Here is a 16,995-nt window from a genome sequence, read left to right as displayed (position 1 = left end):
AAATGTCTATGGATTTTTTGCCCATTTTTAATTGGTGTATTTGTCTTTTTAATTGTTGAGGTGTAAGAATTCTTTTTTTTTTTTTTTTTTAGTTCAAGGGTTTTAATCCAATTCTATCACATATTAATTCTTTGACCTTAGGCAGGTTACTTAACCTTGTTTTTTTAAATTTTATTTGTCATTTTTTAAAATTCACATCCAAATTAGTTAGCATATGGTGCAACAGTGATTTCAGGAGTAGATTCCTTCGTGCCCCTCACCCATTTAGCCCATCCCCCCTCCCACGATCCCTCCAGTAGCCCTCAGTTTGTCCTCCATATTTATGAGCCTCTTCTGTTTTGTCCCCCTCCCTGTTTTTATATTATTTTTGTTTCCCTTCTCTTATGTTCATCTGATTTGTCTCTTAAAGTCCTCATATGAGTGAAGTCATATGACTTTTTTCTTTCTCTGACTAATTTCACTTAGCATAATACCCTCCAGTCCCACCCACGTAGTTGCAAATGGCAAGATTTCACTCTTTTTGATTGCCGAGTAATACTCCAGAGTTGTAAGAATTCTTTATAACGGATACTGGCCTCCTATCAGATAAATAATGTGCAAATATTTTCTCCCATTCTGTGGATTAGCTTTATAGTCTCTTGATGATATTCTTTGAAGCATAAAAGATTTTAATTTTAATCAAGTCCTGTTTATTTTCTCTTTGATTGCTTGTGCTTTAGGTGTCTTGTCTAAGAAACCGTTGCCTAATTCAAGGTCTTGAAGGTTTATGTCTACATTTTCTTCTAAGAGTTTTATAGTTTTAGTCCTTTTTTAAAAAAAAATATGTATGTATTTTGAGAGAGAAAGAGAGAGAGAGAATCCCAAGCAGGCTGGCTTCATGCTGGCTTCATGCCCGATACGGGGCTTGATCTCACAAACCGTGCGATCATGTCCTGAGCCAAAATCAAGAGTTGGATGCTTAACCAAGTGAGTCATCCAGGCGCCCCTTTATAGTTTCAGTTCTTACGTTTAAACCTTTCATCCATTTTGCGTGAATTTTTTAGATGGCCTAAGGTAAGGATCTAATAAATTCATAAGAGACTCTGAAATACAGAGAACAAACTGGGGGTTGCTGGAGAGGGGGTAGGTGGGTAGGTGGGGTTGAATGGGTGACGGGCATTAAGGAGGGCACTTTCTGGGATGAATGCTGGGTGTCATATGTAAGGGATGAATCACTGGGTTCTACTCCTGAAGCTAAGACAGCACTGTATGTTAACGGACTTGAATAAAAAATAATCAGTTAATTCATCCTTTTACATGTGGATATCCAGCTGTCCCGGTACCATTTATTGAAAGAAAGAATGTTCTTTCTCCTTTGAATGGTCTTGACACCCTTGTCAAAAATCCAGGGGTGCCTGGGTGGCTCAGTTGGTTAAGGGTCTGACTCTTGGTTTTGGCTCCGGTCACGATCTCACAGTTCCTGAGATCGAGACCCCTGTGGGGCTCTGCGCTGATAGGGAGGAGCCTGCTTGGGATTCTGTCTCTCCCCCTCTCTCTCTGCCCCTCACCTGCTTGCACCCTCTGCCCGCCCCCCCCCACCCCCATAAATAAATAAATAAACATTAAGAAAAATCAGTTAACCAAATATGTATGGTTTTATTGTGGACTCTCAGTTCCTTTCCATTGCTCTATATTTCTATCTTTTATGCCAGTACCACCCCGTCTTGATTACTGTGGCTTTTGTGGTTTCAAAATCAGCAAATGTGAGTCCTCAAGCTTTGTTCTTTTTCAAGATTGTTTTGGCTATTCTAGGTTCCTTGCAATTCCATGTGAATTTTGGGATCAGCTTGTCAATTTCTGCAGAAAAAGCCAGCTTGGGTTTTGATAGGGATTGTGTGGAAGGTGTAGATTCATTTAGGGAGTATTGCCATCTTAACAATAGTAAGTGTTCAGTCCACAAATACGGGATGTCATTCCAGGTACTTAAGTGTTCTTTAATTTCTTCCAGCGGTGTTTCATAGTTTTCAGTGCACAAGTCTTGCACTTAATTTGTTAAATTATTCCCAAGTATTTTGTTCTTTCTGATGCTATTGTAACTGTTTTCGTAACATTATTTCTTATCATTCATTTTTAGTATATAGGACTACCACTAATTTTCATATATTGATTTTGCATCGTGCAGCCTTGCTAAATGTATTAGCTTTAATTGTGTGTATGTGTGTTCTGAAGGATTTCTACATGTAAGATCATGTCATCTGCAGATAGAGATGGTTTTACTTTTTCCCTTCCAATCTGGATGCCTTTCTTTCTTTCTTTCTTTCTTTCTTTCTTTCTTTCTTTCTTTCTTTCCTTCTCTCTCTCTCTCTCTCTCTCTCTCTTTCTCTTTCTTTCTTTCCTTCCTTCCTTCCTTCCTTCCTTCCTTCCTTCCTTCCTTCATCTAGTTGCCCTGGCTAGGCTTTGTGTAGTGTTGAATAGAAGTGTTGAGAGTGAGTCTCCTTGGCTTGTTCCTGATCTCAGGGAGAAAACTTCAGTCTTTCACCATCAAGCATGATATTAGTATATGTAGCTTAGGGATTGTGGGTTTTTCACAAATGCCCTTTATCAGGTGGAGGAGGTTCCCTTCTATTCCTAGTATATTAAAAGGGTTTTGAGTTTTGTGAAAAGCTTCCATTTGGGGCCTATTGAGATGATCGTGTGTGTTTTCTCTTTTATTCTATTACTGTGGTGTATTATTGCTTTGGTTAATTTTTTTTTTTTTTGTTTTTGTATGGTGCACCAATCTTGATTTCATGGGATAAATTCCACTTGGTCATGTTATATAATCTTTTTTCTATGTTGCTGGATTCAGTTTGCTAGTATTTATTTTTATTTGAGGATTTTTGCCTGTGTATCAAGCAGGATTGATCTCTGTTGTGTTGCTGTACCTTTGCCTGGTTTTGGCATCAGAGTAATACCGGCTGCATGGGATGAGTTGGGAAGTGTCTCCTCTTTTGAAAAGTTTGTGAAGCATTGGTATTCATTCTTCTTTGAACTTTTAGTAGAATTTACCAGTGAAGCCACTGGTCCTGGGCTTTTCTTTGTGCAGGTTTTTGATTACTAATTAAATGTCTTTACGTGTGATAGTCCATTCAGGTTTTGTTTCTTTTCTAGTGAGTTTTGATAGTTTGTATTATTCTGTTGTTTTAGGAGTTTGTCCATTTCACCTAGGTTATCTAATTTGTTGCCATACAGTCATTCATAATGTAATCTTACAAGTCTTTTTATGCCTGTCAGATCAGTAGTACTCCCTTGATTTTTTTTTTTTAAGATTTAAAAAAAAAAATTATTTTTGAGAGAGAGAGGGAGGGACAGAGGGGCAGTGAGAGAAAGGGAGATACAGAATCTGAATCAGGCTCTGGCCTGATTCTGAGCTGTCAGCACAGAGCCCGACATGGGGGCTCGAACTCCCAAACCACGAGATCATGACCTGAGCTGAAGTCGAACGCCCAACCAACCGAGCCACCCAGGCACCCCACTCCCTTGGTTTTTTAAAGTCCTAATAACGTTAGACTATTTCCCTGAGTATGCTATACGGTTTTGGCTTTGCGCATAGTATTCCCACTGCTTGAAATACTACTTTCTATCAGGAGTGTTGGCTTGAAATCACCTCCTCACGAAGCCTTCCATGACTGCCTCAGACAGACTTGTTGTGCCCACCTCTGTGTTCCCATTACAAGGCATACGTTTTTTCCATTTAAGAACTTCCCGCCATGATTATAATTTTTCTCACTAAAACCGAATTCTTAAAAGGATAGTTTCAACCAATATTTATTACATGCCTACTTTGTGTCCAGTGCTTTGCTCAGCTCTGGGCATAGAGTGGTCAGATAGGCATGGTCCCCGCTGCTTTCGGAGCCCATGGACCAGTGGGCTGACAGAAAAATAAAGTAATTATGATTATGGAAAGTTCTGTGAATGAAACCAAGGGCTTATACAGGGTATCTCACGAAAACTTCTCTGAAAAGGTAGTCAGGGAGGGTCTCTGTGACTAGGTGATATTTGATCTGTGACCCCCAAAAATGAGAATCAGAAAGCAGGGAGAGAAGCATTCCAAGGAGAGAGAGAAGGGTGTGTGTGTGAAAGGTCAGAGGTGGGAAAGCGCTGGTTTGTTCCAAGAATAGGAGGGAGGGAGGGAGGGCATCTGTGGGATGAGGCAGGGGCCCAAGCGGGTGCTCAGTTGGGGCCGGTAGGCCGTGGTAGGGAGTTTGATTTTCTTCTAGGTGTGTTAGGAAGCCACTCCTGCTTCTGTTTCAAGAATGATTTGTAGTGGAAGCAGGTTCTAGAATAAGCAGTTGGAGTTTGTATGTTAGGTATGAACTTAGGATGGGGAAGGCCTAACTAAATACCACCCCCCCCACACACACACGTGCACACATACTATCGATGTGACTGCACAAAAATCTAAAATTTCCACACGGGTTAGGAGGAAGTCAAGGACAAATGTCAAACTGGGGAAAAAATATTTGCAAGGCCCGTTCACATTGGCAAGTCTCAATAAACAAAAGATGTGAAGTGACCACTCACACAAAAAAAGAAAACACAAATGCCCATTAAATATGTGAAAAGATGCCTGACTTCACTCCTTAAAAAAAAGAAATGCAAATGTTGAGATCACGGTTTGCACGAGCCAGATTGGCAGCTGTGCATTTTATTAAAAAATAAATTTTTTTTTTTTTATTTTTGAGAGAGCAAGCAGGGGAGGGGCACAGAGAGAGGGAGACACAGAATCCAAAGTAGGTTCCAGGCTCTGAGCTGTCAGCACAGAGCCTGATGCGGGGCTTGAACTCACGAACTGTGAGATCATGACCCGAGCCGAAGTCGGACGCTCAACAGACTGAGCCACCCAGGGTCCCCAGCAGCCTTGCATTTTAATAACATACCTTGTTGGTGAGACTGTAGAGAAACAGGAACTCTCACACTGGTAGTGGGGATGTAAGTTGGTTCAGCTTCTCTAGAGAGTAGTTTGGCAGTATTTATCAGAATTTAAAGTGGATACACTTCTAGGAATTTATCCAACAGGTAAAAGACCTCGGCACATCCATACACAGGAATACAACGCAGCCCTTAGGAAGAATGACGCAGCTCTTTGTCGATTGATAGGGAAGGGTCGCAAATATATATTTTCCAACCAGGATACATTTTTAAGTGAACAAAGAAGTGTGCTCTCTTTGTCTAAAAAGGAAAAAAAATCTGTTTTCTTTATATACCAATAAGGATTCTTTGCTTGCATCGTCAGCTGTCTCTGAGAGGAACAGAAGAAACCAGAACAGTATTTGCCTCCGGGGAAGAGAACGGGGTGGGTGAAGGGTGGGGGGGATGATGTTTACTTTTCTTTGGACCCCTCTAGGGTACCCCTATATTTGTACCGATATGTACCACGCATACATACTGCCTATTAAAAATTTGAAACCAACAAGGGGAGGGGCCGTGAGGAGACCAGTCTGGAAGCTGTGACAAGTCATCCAGGGAAGAGACGCTGGTGGCCTGGGCTAAGACGGTGGCAGGAAGGTGGAGCAAAGCAGATCGGTTCAAGAACTTTTTTTGGGAGGAATCCAAAATCTACTGATGGAGTAGATGTGGGAAGTGAGGGAAAGAGAAGAAACAAGGATGAATCCTAGGTTTCTGTTAAGCACCTGGGTGGGCGGAAAAGCCGCTTACCTAAGGCAGTGTCGTGGGCTCTTGAGCTGGACGGGCCTGAGCCTGAAGTCAACCTATTTTTTTTTGTTTTTGAATTCAACCTATTCTGCTTCCTGTGACCTTGGGCAAATCATGTGATTGGTTTGTACTTAGGAGCCTTCATCTATAAAATGGGAACAATAATATGACCTACCTCACAGAGCCACCGTAAGGATTAAATGACTTAATACATGTATACTTGAGGGGCGTCTGAGCGGCTCACTCGGTTAAGTGTCTGACTCTTGGTCTCAGCGCAGGTCATGAGTTCACGGTTCGCAAGATCGAGCCCCCTGAGTCAGGCTCCGTGCTGACAGTGCGGAGCCTGCTTGGCATTCTCTCTCTCTCTCTCTCTCTCTCTCTCTCTCTCTCTCTCCCTCCCCCACTCATGCTCTCTCTTGCACTCACTCTCTCTCAAAATAAAAATAAATAAACATTTTTTTTAAAATTAAAAAATACGGAGCGCCTGGGTGGCTCAGTCGGTTAGGCGTCCTCCTCTTCGTCTTGGCTCAGGTCATGATCTCATGGTGGTGAGATTGAGGCCCCCCCCTCCCTTTCTCCACGCTGGGCATGGAGCCTGCTTAAGATTCTCTCCCTCTGCCCCCTCCTCTGTGTACTTTCTGGCACGCACATGTTCTCTCACTCAAAAAAAAAAAAAAAAAAAAGATTAAAATGAATACAGGTTTAACTAACCAGTCAATCTAGGAAATGAAAATTTTTGAAAGGCCCTATTACCATTTGAAGAAATGAGGTAGTGAGGTGGGTAGGTTATGAGATTGGTTCATATCTTTTTTTTTTTTTTCTTTTTAATTCCATTTTCTGCGCAGGCCTGAAGGCATTGAACGACAATACCGGAAGAAGTGTGCCAAGTAAGTATTTAACAGTGTGGGTTTCTCCAAGCATAAGAAAGTAGAGGCAGTAATGTGTTCAGAAAAGAATTATTGGATACAATTCTCTGTTGTATCTTTATCCTTATAATCTCCATTGCCTTTGAACTTCCACTGCACAACCACCAATATGCTCCCCAAACAGACTAGTCAAAGTCACATCCCTGACCAGCTGGCCACGAAAATGTTTTTCTATTTTAAAACATAGTATCAATTTTTAAATGGAGATGTGAGACTACTAAACTACAGTAAGTTTAATCTTCCTGATGTAAGTACAGTTACATCTTGGCTCTCGGAAGACTAGGAGAATTAAGGCAGGGAAATGGCCAAGAAGGCATTTTAGTTCACAGCCACACTGGATTCGTTAAATTCGTTTTAACATGTCTCATGGGTCGACTTCATGTACCTGAAAACAAGTCTAATAGAAATGACCGACCCCAATCCCTATCAAAATAACACCAGCATTCTTCACATAGCTAGAACAAAGAATCCTAAAATTTGTATGGAACCAGGAAAGACCCAGAATAGCCAAAGCAATCTTGAAAAAGAAAACCAAAGTGGGAGGCATCACAATCTCGGACTTCAAGCCGTATTACAAAGCTGTAATCGTCAAGACAGTATGGTACTGGCACAAGAACAGACCCTCAGATCGATGGAACAGAATAGAGAACCCAGAAATGGACCCACAAACGTATGGCCAACTAATCTTTGAGAAAGCAGGAAAGAATATCCAACGGAATAAAGACAGTCTCTTCGGCAAGTGGTGCTGGGAAAACTGGAGAGCGACATGCCGAAGAATCAGCCTGGACCACTTTTTTATACCACACACAAAAATAAATTCAAAATAGATGAAAGACCTAAATATAAGACAGGAAGCCATCAAAATCCTTGAGGAGAAAGCAGACAAAACCCTCTTTGACCTCGGCTGTAGCAACTTCTTGCTCAACATGTCTCTGGAGGCAAGGGAAACAAAAGCAAACGTGAACTATTGGGACCTCATGAAGATAAAAAGCTTCTGCACAGTGAGGGAAACAATCAGCAAAACTAAAAGGCAACCGACGGAATGGGAGAAGATATTTGCGAACGACATATCGGATAAAGGGTTAGTATCCAAAATCTATAAAGAACTTATCCAGCTCAACACCCAAAAAACATAATCCAGTGAAAAATGGGCAAAAGACATAAATAGACCCTTCTCCAAAGAAGACATCCAGATGGCCAACCGACATATGAAAAAACTCATCACATCACTTATCCACATCAGTCATCATCAGGGAAATACAAATCAAAACCACACTGAGATACCACCTCACCCCTGTCACAATGGCTAACATTAACGACTCAGGCAACAACAGATGTTGGCGAGGATGTGGAGAAAGAGCATCTCTTTTGCATTCTTGGTGGGAATGCAAGCTGGTGCAGCCATTCTGGAAAACAGTATGGCGGTTCCTCAAAAACTTAAAAATAGAACTACTCTAGGACCCAGCAATCGCACTGCTAGGTATTTATCCACGAGATACAGGTGTGCTGTTTCAAAGGGACGCATGCACCCCAATGTTTATAGTAGCTCTATGGACAATAGCCAAGGTATGAAAAGAGCCCAAGTGTCCATCGATGGATGAAGGGATAAAGAAGATGTGGTCTATATGTGTCAGCTCAGGTCACGATCTCGCGGTCCGTGAGTTCGAGCCCCGCGTCGGGCTCTGGGCTGATGATGGCTCAGAGCCTGGAGCCTGCTTCGGATTCTGTGTCTCCCTCTCTCTCTGCCCCTCTCCTGTTCATGCTCTGTCTCTCTGTCTCAAAAAAATAAACGTCAAAAAAAATTTTTTTATTTTTTAAGTAATCTCTACACCCAACATGGGGCTCGAACTCTCAACCCCGAGATCCAGAGTTGCATGCTCTACCGACTGAGCCGGCCAGGCGCCCCAGAACGGCAGCAGCTGTAACCGGAAAGCCGTCAGTAGCAGGAGCCAGCATTTCCCAAACTTGTCGAATGAGAAGAATCACTTGGGATCCTGAGGGAAATGACAGATGCCCGGGCCTCAGCTCCCCGATTTGCTGAATCAGGATCTTCTGGGGGAGGGACCTGGGAATCTGAGCAGCAGTTTTAACAAATGCTTGCCTTGTAAAAGTGATCCCTCAGTGATTCTTAGGAAGTAGTTTCGGGATCTGAGCACACTTCGTGAAGCCGTGTCTTGGGGGATTTGTATTCTGAGCTCCCCAGAGATTCATTCTGCTGTTTGCAGGTGTGGACTGCCACTCTTCTATCAGTCCCAGCCGAAGAACGCTCCTGTGACCTTCATCGTGGATGGAGCAGTGGTCAAGTTTGGCCAGGGTTTTGGCAAAACAAATATCTATACCCAGAAACAGGAGCCTCCTAAGAAGGTAACTATTGACACATGGGTTAATATAGCTACAGATCGCCCTACATTTTTCAATAAGATTATAATGAGAAATCGCCCTTTGGGGCGCCTGGGTGGCTCAGTCGGTTAAGCGTCCGACTTCAGCCAGGTCACGATCTCGCGGTCCGTGAGTTCGAGCCCCGCGTCGGGCTCTGGGCTGATGGCTCGGAGCCTGGAGCCTGTTTCCGATTCTGTGTCTCCCTCTCTCTCTGCCCCTCCCCCGTTCATGCTCTGTCTCTCTCTGTCCCCCCCCAAAAAAAACGTTGAGAAATCGCCCTTTATGGATGCATTCCTTATTAAGAGAATGCCATTTTCATGTATAAGCAGATGTTACATGTGACACATCCATTCTGTGTTCTTTTTGTCTTTCCTAGAGCTGTCCTCTGAGTAAAGTGAGAAGTTGTATGGTTTTAATGACCATTTATTTCCTTTGAAATGTCTTCCTTTTTCAGTGTGGACAGTGTATTATGCTGCGGGGAATAAGTCAGAGAAAGGAAATAATAGGATTTCACTCGTGGAATTTCAGAAAACAGATGAACATAGAGGAGGGGATGGAAAACTAAGATAAAAAACAGAGAGGGAGGCAAACCATAAGAGATTCTTAAATACAGAGAACAAACTGAGGGTTGCTGGAGGGGTGTTGGGTGGGGGGGGGGTGGGCTCAATGGGTGAGGGGCTTTAAGGAGAACACTTGTTGGGATGAGCACTGGGTGTTACATGTAAGTGATGAATCACTAAATTCTATTCCTAAAACCAATACTATGCTGTATGTCAACTAACTTGAATTTACATCAATAATGAAATAAGAAATAATGAATCGGGCTGAGTTTTAAATATACTTTTTAAAGCCTTGACGGCAGATGTTAGAAAAACATAATCCAAATAAAAACCATTAGCATTTGTAGATAGGCCAGCCTGTCCCAAAGAGGGGAGTGTCCCCTGCCCCAGCCCCCACCCCCTGCGGTCAGGCATGTGTGCCCGCAGGGACACATGCGCGCGCGCACGTGGCTCACAGAGCCAACTGCAGTGAATGAGACCGAGTCCTCCTCCTGTGACTCCAGGTGATGATGACCAAACGGACGAAAGACATGGGCAAGTTCAGCTCTGTCACGGTGTCTACGATTGACGAAGAGGAAGAGGAGATCGAGGCTGTGAGTGCTTCTGTTCTCAAGGGATCTGGATGGACTGGGGGTGGGCCCGGAAGGAAGGGGGACTCTAGAACCAGCCCATTCGGGTAGCAGCATAATTAGAAACTTACTCTGCTGGTAAGGGACTAGAGAACGCGGGGCTAGTCCCTGTCTCCCTGGGTCTCAAGGACATCCGCACGGTGAGAGCCAGGGAGTTGGACTAGCTCAGTGCTTGGTGTCCTACTGTGTTTTGAGCCGCTTTCAAGGGGGCAACCCCCTCATCCCTCTTCGGTTTCAAAACTATTAGACTCAACAATTTCAGGTCCCTTCCATTCTGGCTCGAGTGGTTTGTGTGGCTCTCCTTAGCGGTAGCGGCACTTACCTTTACGGTACTTGAGTATAACGAGGTTTGCGGAGAGGTGTGATCTGCTAGTTTTCAGCCGCTTTCGCTGCGATCTGCGATCTGAGCTCTTCGGGATTTACTGAAAACCCGAAGCCTTTGAAAGGGGACAGAGTCCGTTTCGGTACTTTTGGAACCGGAGGAGTCTGCTGCTCAAGGGCGACTTAAGGGCTCTGTTGCTCGTGGGCAAGACCGCTGGTTTAAAGGTGCCGCTGCTTCACCCGCAGAGAGAAGTCGCTGACTCGTACGCGCAGAATGCCAAGGTCATTGAAAAGCAGCTGGAGCGCAAAGGCATGAGCAAAAGGCGGCTGCAGGAGCTGGTGAGTGGCCCAGGCTGGCAAGGGTTTCTTGGTCTGGAAGACCCTCGGACGCTCAGGGAGATCCTTTTGCAAGTCTGTCAGGGGCTACCGGCGTGGTGGGCTGCCAGCGTGAACCCTGCTCTGGTGACCACAGCGTCCAGGCCCTCCGGTTAGAGTCCTGGTGAGTTGGCCCCAACCAGAACGATACTTCACTCTGCTGCCTGTGGTCCAAGGTCAGGAGTTAATGGATCGGGGCTCCTGGACGCTCTCCCAGGATGCAACGGCGGGCGGCGTTGCTACAGCGACAGTACCGGGACCGGGGCTTCGGCACTTCTGAGAGCACACTCCGGTTTCTGTGTTATCCACGGGCTCATCGCGGAGCACGCACGTTTATATCTGATGTTGCCCGCGTTTGTGTCTTCTTGATAGTAACGTGCTTATGCTATTGCCTTAAAATCCGACACCACTGTGCCTCCTCAGAGGGTGTACCAGTCTGTTCGAATGACCGTAGAGGATTTTTTGGCGACAGAGGTGGGGGGAGGGGGCGGGGTCTCGGGAGCTGCATGATCTTGCCATAGTGTCCAAAGCAGTGCTTACCGAATGTTCTGAGGTGAAGGGCCAGTGCTTGCTTTTTTTTTTTTTTTTTTCCTAATGTTTACTTATTTTTGAGACAGAGACAGAGCATGAACGGGGGAGGGGCAGAGAGAGAGGGAGACACAGAAGCCGAAGCAGGCTCCAGGCTCGAGCTGTCAGCATGGAGCCCGACGCTGGGCTCGAACCCACAGACCGTAATATCATGAGCTGAGCCGAAGTCGGACGTTTAACCGACTGAGCCACCCAGGCGCCCCCCCCCCCCTTTTTTTTTTTTTTTTTACAGTGCTTTCTTTTTTAAATTTCCGGCTTGTCAAGAGCAAGTTTATAATTTATCAAATGCAATAAAAATGAATTTGCCTCAGTTACTCCTATCAAATTCCTTGATTTTGTTATCCCTGTCCAATGGCTACGCAAGTTGCAGAATGCTTGCTCTCGATTCTTATACGTATCTTGCACGAACCAATAACAAACAGTTCGTGGGCAGCGCAACCTGCAGTAACACTGTTCTAGAAGAGCATTTCTTCCTGTTCTGCCGGGAATAGGATACCGGTATGCCACGATAGATTGCTTCCCTCGGCCCTTGGAGGAACCTGGGGCTGCAGGAGCCCTGCACTGATCACCTTTGACCACAGCCTTGCACGCTGCCTCCATTTTGCCACGCAGACGTCATCATTTCCTCTGTGAACCGTAACATCAGAAACGTTGGAAAGCAGCTGCTGGACACCGCCCTTCTGGTCGCTCTACTGAGTGAACACGACAGGATAGAGTTTGGGCAGTTAGAGTAAGGAAGGAAAGTACGAATTTCACGTCACGTATCAGGGCGTATGCTTTTCTTCCTCTCCAGGCTGAACTGGAAGCCAAGAAAGCGAAAATGAAGGGGACCTTGATTGATAACCAGTTCAAATGATCAGGACCTTTCTCTCAACCCACACTGGAGATCACGAGGAAAAAGAACTTTTTCTTGACTGCATGGACTGCTGTCTACCTTTTTGCCCCCGCAGAAGGCTTTCCATTGCTTTCCATTGATTTCTCCTACCTTCAGTGAGGTCTTTGAGTCCATCTGACCTGCTTTCTAGAGATGGGGTTTTTTTTCGCCAAATCTTTCTGTATATAGGTCCTCAGTACTATTTTTGGTCCATTTGATATAAACCTCTTCAGCTGTGTAGAAACTCTCTGAATACATCAGTGCTTGAGAGTCTCCAGTTTCTAAAGTAGCTGTTCTTATACCTTCTTCAAAGTTAATAAAATGCTTAAAGATTTTTGAAAAAGATACTATGATGTGTCACAGAAGAAAGTGGCATGAATTATATTTAAAGCCATAGCAAGTCAGACTCTTTGAAGTTGAAGTGACTCTCTTCTATTCTTAGACTGGCAGGTATCAGCTCTGGTTTGAATCTCTCTGCTGTCGGAAGAAAATCCATAAAAAGCCAGAATGTACGTAGAGCTTCCTTTACTTGATGTTCAGAGAAACTTGCCCAGTCACAGACTCCAGAAACAGCACAGCCTTGCTTCCTGTACTTCAAAATATTAAAGCTCTGGGTGAGTTCTTCCTTCTCAGACTTTGTACTTACGAAGGAACAGCCAGATTAGAGTGGGCGGGGGCAGGGCAGCTCGGCTCCAAATGGAAATGGGGTCTCAGCTAATAACTGCCATCCCTTCACGCAGCTGACAAGAGTATGGGAGGGAGACGTAGAGGCAGAAACGATACTGAGACAAAGGGGCCTGTCGGCCATCGGGTATTTCACAGTCGCTATCCGTAGAGGAGTGTTGTATAGTTAGACACTTAATGCCCCGCCCTTTCGGTGGTGTCAGTACGTAGTGTTGTGTACGTGGTTTTATCTGTTCCCCGGTATGACGCGCTGTCGGGGCAGGAAGGGCACTTTAACCTCGTGGCGTCGTCTGCCGTGGGTTCAGTCGTCCCAGACGTGTGTGTGAGGTGCTGTCGGGAAATAATAGGGCATTTTTCTCTGCCTGTTTTTCCCCAGCTTCCTTATTTGGAAGGAGAAGTAGGTTGGAGTAGGGGTGGACGGGAGTTAGCAAGAAGTGGGAGAAGGCGGGGGGGGGGGGGGGAGCTGGCAGTCCGGGGACAGCCCCGGGTGGGGCCGTGTTTCCATCTTCCCAGTTAGCCTGCTGCACCCAGCGGGCTCTTTGCATCTGAGGCGTCCCTCCCCACCTCATTTCCTGTCCTCACCCTGAGAGGCGCTTAGACACCATGCGGGTGGTCGGTTGTAACCTCCACAGTTCCTTGACTTCGCCTCCAAACGGTGACCTTTACCTTCACGCTAGCCACGAACCGCCATGACCACAGCCCGGCGGGCCTGTCCCGCCACCTCTGAAAGCCAAGATTCTAGAGATCCAGAGCTCTGTTCTGGGACCACAGCCTCCACTTCCTCTCGCTTCCACTAGCCCTGTTCTGTTTGGTTTTTGATTTTGATCTGATCTGATTTGATTTGGTTTTTGATTTGGTTTTTTACAAATGAGTATCTCAGGCTCTGGGAGTTATAAGTTTCCCGAGATCCCATAGCCATCAAGTGATAAAGCCAGAAATCGGGCTGCAGAACTAGGCTGAACTGCCTCTCCTGGGGGACTTTTAAGAAATATATTGTTGACAACAGATAGCAGTTTCATTTTGAGAAACCAAGTAAAATGCGTTGTGAAGACACTTACGCGGGGGGCTCCCTGTAGGAAATGTGTCGTTACCTTTCCACACATTTTCCGAAATACTCGTCCTTAGATACTAGCCCTAAACCGTTGGAGCATCTGGTTCCAATTGTGCATTTTGCTTCATCTTTAAGACTGCCAATCATTAGGTCATTAGCACCAGATAAGCACGGGCCCTTTAGTGTTTTATTCTCTCGTTCTGAAATGCTTATTGACATAGTTTCTCTATTACCTTTATTTTCTTGTAGAATGTGAGCAGCAAATACAGGGTTTTAGTGTTAGCATAAAGAGCCATGTGGAAATTTTGGAGTCTTACTCTGTGCGTGTGTGTGTTTGCACATTGTCAACTGTCATAAAATAGTAAAATGTAAAATGTTTAATAGCTGTAATAATTGGTGACATTTGGAAGTGTAATTATACTGCATAAGAGAAGTTAAAATGCTTTTTAAAAACTAGCTTGCCTCGACCATGTGGGGATCCTTATCACCGGGGACCACCTCCTTTCCTTAAGGAAAAAACTTCCCTTTTTGTCTTCCTTGATTTGTTCTGCCGCGCCCTCACCTGTCTGACTGCTCCGAGTTTTCACTCACTTCGAACAAAGCACAGTCCCTCACACTTGAGCTTTTAGTATTGGAGAATTCCTCCAGGAAAACGAAAAGCATCACTTAGAGTGAACTGAACCGGCTTCTAAACTTCGTAGGACCCCGATCCTCCTGTTTTCTCCCAGTGTTGCCATTCTGTCACTGCCTCGCTTCCTTTGGGCCCAGCCTGATCCTGTGGTTGGGGATCTGAAGGCCCCTCACCTTCAACTCTTCTCACCTGGAGTTTGTGTGTTTTTTTTTTTTAAGTAGGCTCCACGCCCAACGTGGGGCTTGAACTCACGACCCTGAGATCAAGAGTCGCATGTCTACCAACTGGGCCACCCAGGTGCCCCTAGTTTTGTTTCCTAAGTAAGCTCTACGGCCCAACATGGGGCCTGAACTCATGACCTGAAGATCAATGGCCCCATGCTCTACCGACTGAGCCAGCCAGGGTGCCTGGCCTTGAGGTTTTTTACCTTAGAAAAAAACCTTTTTTTTTTAATGTTTGTTTATTTTTGAGAGAGAGAGAGAGAGAGACACCATGAATGAGGGAGGCTCAGAGAGGATGGGAGACACAGAATCGCTAATGCCAGCACCGCCTCTAGCTCGCTGAGCTCCAAAGGAGAAGGGGATTAAGTAGGGAGGTCTCCCCACCGTTGCTTGGACAAAGCAGGCTGCACGCGAGTCGACCGGAGCCACCGAGGAAGCAACCGGCTACAAAAGCCGCTCGCAAGAATGCGCCCTCTACTGCAGGGGTGGAGAAACCTCATCGTCACAGGCCCAGTACCGTGGCATTCCGCGAAATTACAGGTTATCAGAAGTCCGCGGAACTTCCGATCCGCAAACTTCCTTTCCAGCGTCTGGTGCGGGAGATCGCTCAGGACCTTGAAACAGATCTGCGCTTCTGGAGTGCGGCTGGCGGTGCTTTGCGGGAGGCAAGCGAGGCCTACCCGGTGGGCCTCTTGGAAGACACCAGCCTGCCAGCTGTCCGTGCCAAGCGTGTAACAATCATGCCCAGCTAGCACGCGGCATACATGGAGAACGTGCTTAAGAATCCGCTCTGATGGAAAACGTTTCATTCTTCAATTTAAAAAAATTCTCTTCTTCCTCTTATTGGTAGATATTTTTTTTTCCCCATGGGGTCAGAGGTACCTAAGTATATGATTGCAAATGGAAAAACGGGGGACAGAAGTAGGTATTGGCAGTTTTTCCATTTTCATTTGTGTGTGAATTTTTAATACAAACGCGGGGACACAAAGCATTGATGCGAGTCAAAATGTTGCGGTGAACACGTTTCAGCAGTTCAACTTTATAACCATTATAAATAAACCTGTTACATTTTTCTGGACAGTGCCAGCGTTTGGACTTTTTTTAAGACAAGTAAATTTCTTATTGATGGCAAAAACAAATACATAAATACGTAAAATTTAAAAATTAAAAAAAAAATCTTTGAATAATTTGAGATGTACAGAAAAGTTCCAGAGATCGTTCAGAGAGTTCCTGTATACTCTCCACTCGGTTCCCCTAATATTAACATCCTGTATAATGGTCCGGGCTGAACTGTGTCCCCTCCAGAATTCCTCTGTTGAAGCACTAACCCCACAGCGTGATGGGATTCAGGGGATAGACCTTTGGGAAACAATCAGGTTTAGATGAGGTCATGAGGTGGGACCTTCATGATGGGATTAGTACCCTTAGAAGAAGAGACGAGAGAGCTCTCTTTCTACCTGTCTCTCTCTCTCTCTCTCTACCACGGGAGGACACAGCAAGAAGGCGGCTGTCTCCTAGCCAGGAAAAGAGCTCTCCCTAGGAACTGAATCAGGTGGCACCTGGACCTTGGACTTTGTAGCCTCCAGAACCGTGAGAAAAAAAAAAAATGCCTGTTGTTAAAACCACTCGGTCTGGGGGCGCCTGGGTGGCGCAGTCGGTTGGGCGTCCGACTTCAGCCAGGTCACGATCTCGCGGTCCGGGAGTTCGAGCCCCGCGTCAGGCTCTGGGCTGATGGCTCGGAGCCTGGAGCCTGTTTCCGATTCTGTGTCTCCCTCTCTCTCTGCCCCTCCCCCGTTCATGCTCTGTCTCTCTCTGTCCCAAAAATAAATAAACGTTGAAAAACCACTCGGTCTGTGGAATTTCGTTACAGCAGCCCGAGCAGACCAGTCCATACAAAACCATAGCACAGTGGTCGAAACCCAGAGATTAACGCTGGGACAATAACGTTAAACTACACACTTCGTTTGGATTGCACCAGTCGTTCCACTGTGTCCTCTTTCTGTTCCAGGACCCAATCCAGAATCGCACACTGCGTTCAGCTGTCGCGTCTCTTTAGTCTCTCTCTCTCTTTTTAATTTTAAGT

At 45.4% G+C, this 16,995-nt stretch overlaps 1 protein-coding gene and 1 pseudogene across 7 annotated transcripts in view; both read left to right on the top strand.

The window, feature by feature from the left end:
- The window catches only part of STEEP1 (STING1 ER exit protein 1), a 41,528-nt gene that overhangs the window by 10,650 nt on the left and 13,883 nt on the right, over positions 1-16,995 (top strand). For 2 of the 7 annotated variants that reach the window (XM_043571370.1, XM_043571373.1), the window contains 5 exons: positions 6,519-6,560; positions 8,825-8,963; positions 10,042-10,131; positions 10,735-10,827; positions 12,768-15,990. In XM_043571370.1, coding sequence (XP_043427305.1) covers positions 6,519-6,560; positions 8,825-8,963; positions 10,042-10,131; positions 10,735-10,827; positions 12,768-12,842 — 439 coding nt within the window. In that variant the 3' untranslated portion in view covers positions 12,843-15,990. Of the gene's footprint in view, positions 1-6,518; positions 6,561-8,824; positions 8,964-10,041; positions 10,132-10,734; positions 10,828-12,244; positions 12,673-12,767; positions 15,991-16,995 lie in introns of those variants that run through there. The other 5 variants (XM_043571374.1, XM_043571372.1, XR_006295780.1 and 2 more) reach the window with 4 other exon arrangements.
- LOC122477133 lies at positions 13,613-15,990 on the top strand (annotated as a pseudogene).

The sequence above is a fragment of the Prionailurus bengalensis genome, chromosome X, assembly GCF_016509475.1.
Source record: "Prionailurus bengalensis isolate Pbe53 chromosome X, Fcat_Pben_1.1_paternal_pri, whole genome shotgun sequence".
NCBI classification, from domain to species: domain Eukaryota; kingdom Metazoa; phylum Chordata; class Mammalia; order Carnivora; family Felidae; genus Prionailurus; species Prionailurus bengalensis.
The sequence above is the reverse complement of the archived record's forward strand: the minus strand, read 5'-3'. Positions and strand labels throughout refer to the sequence as shown.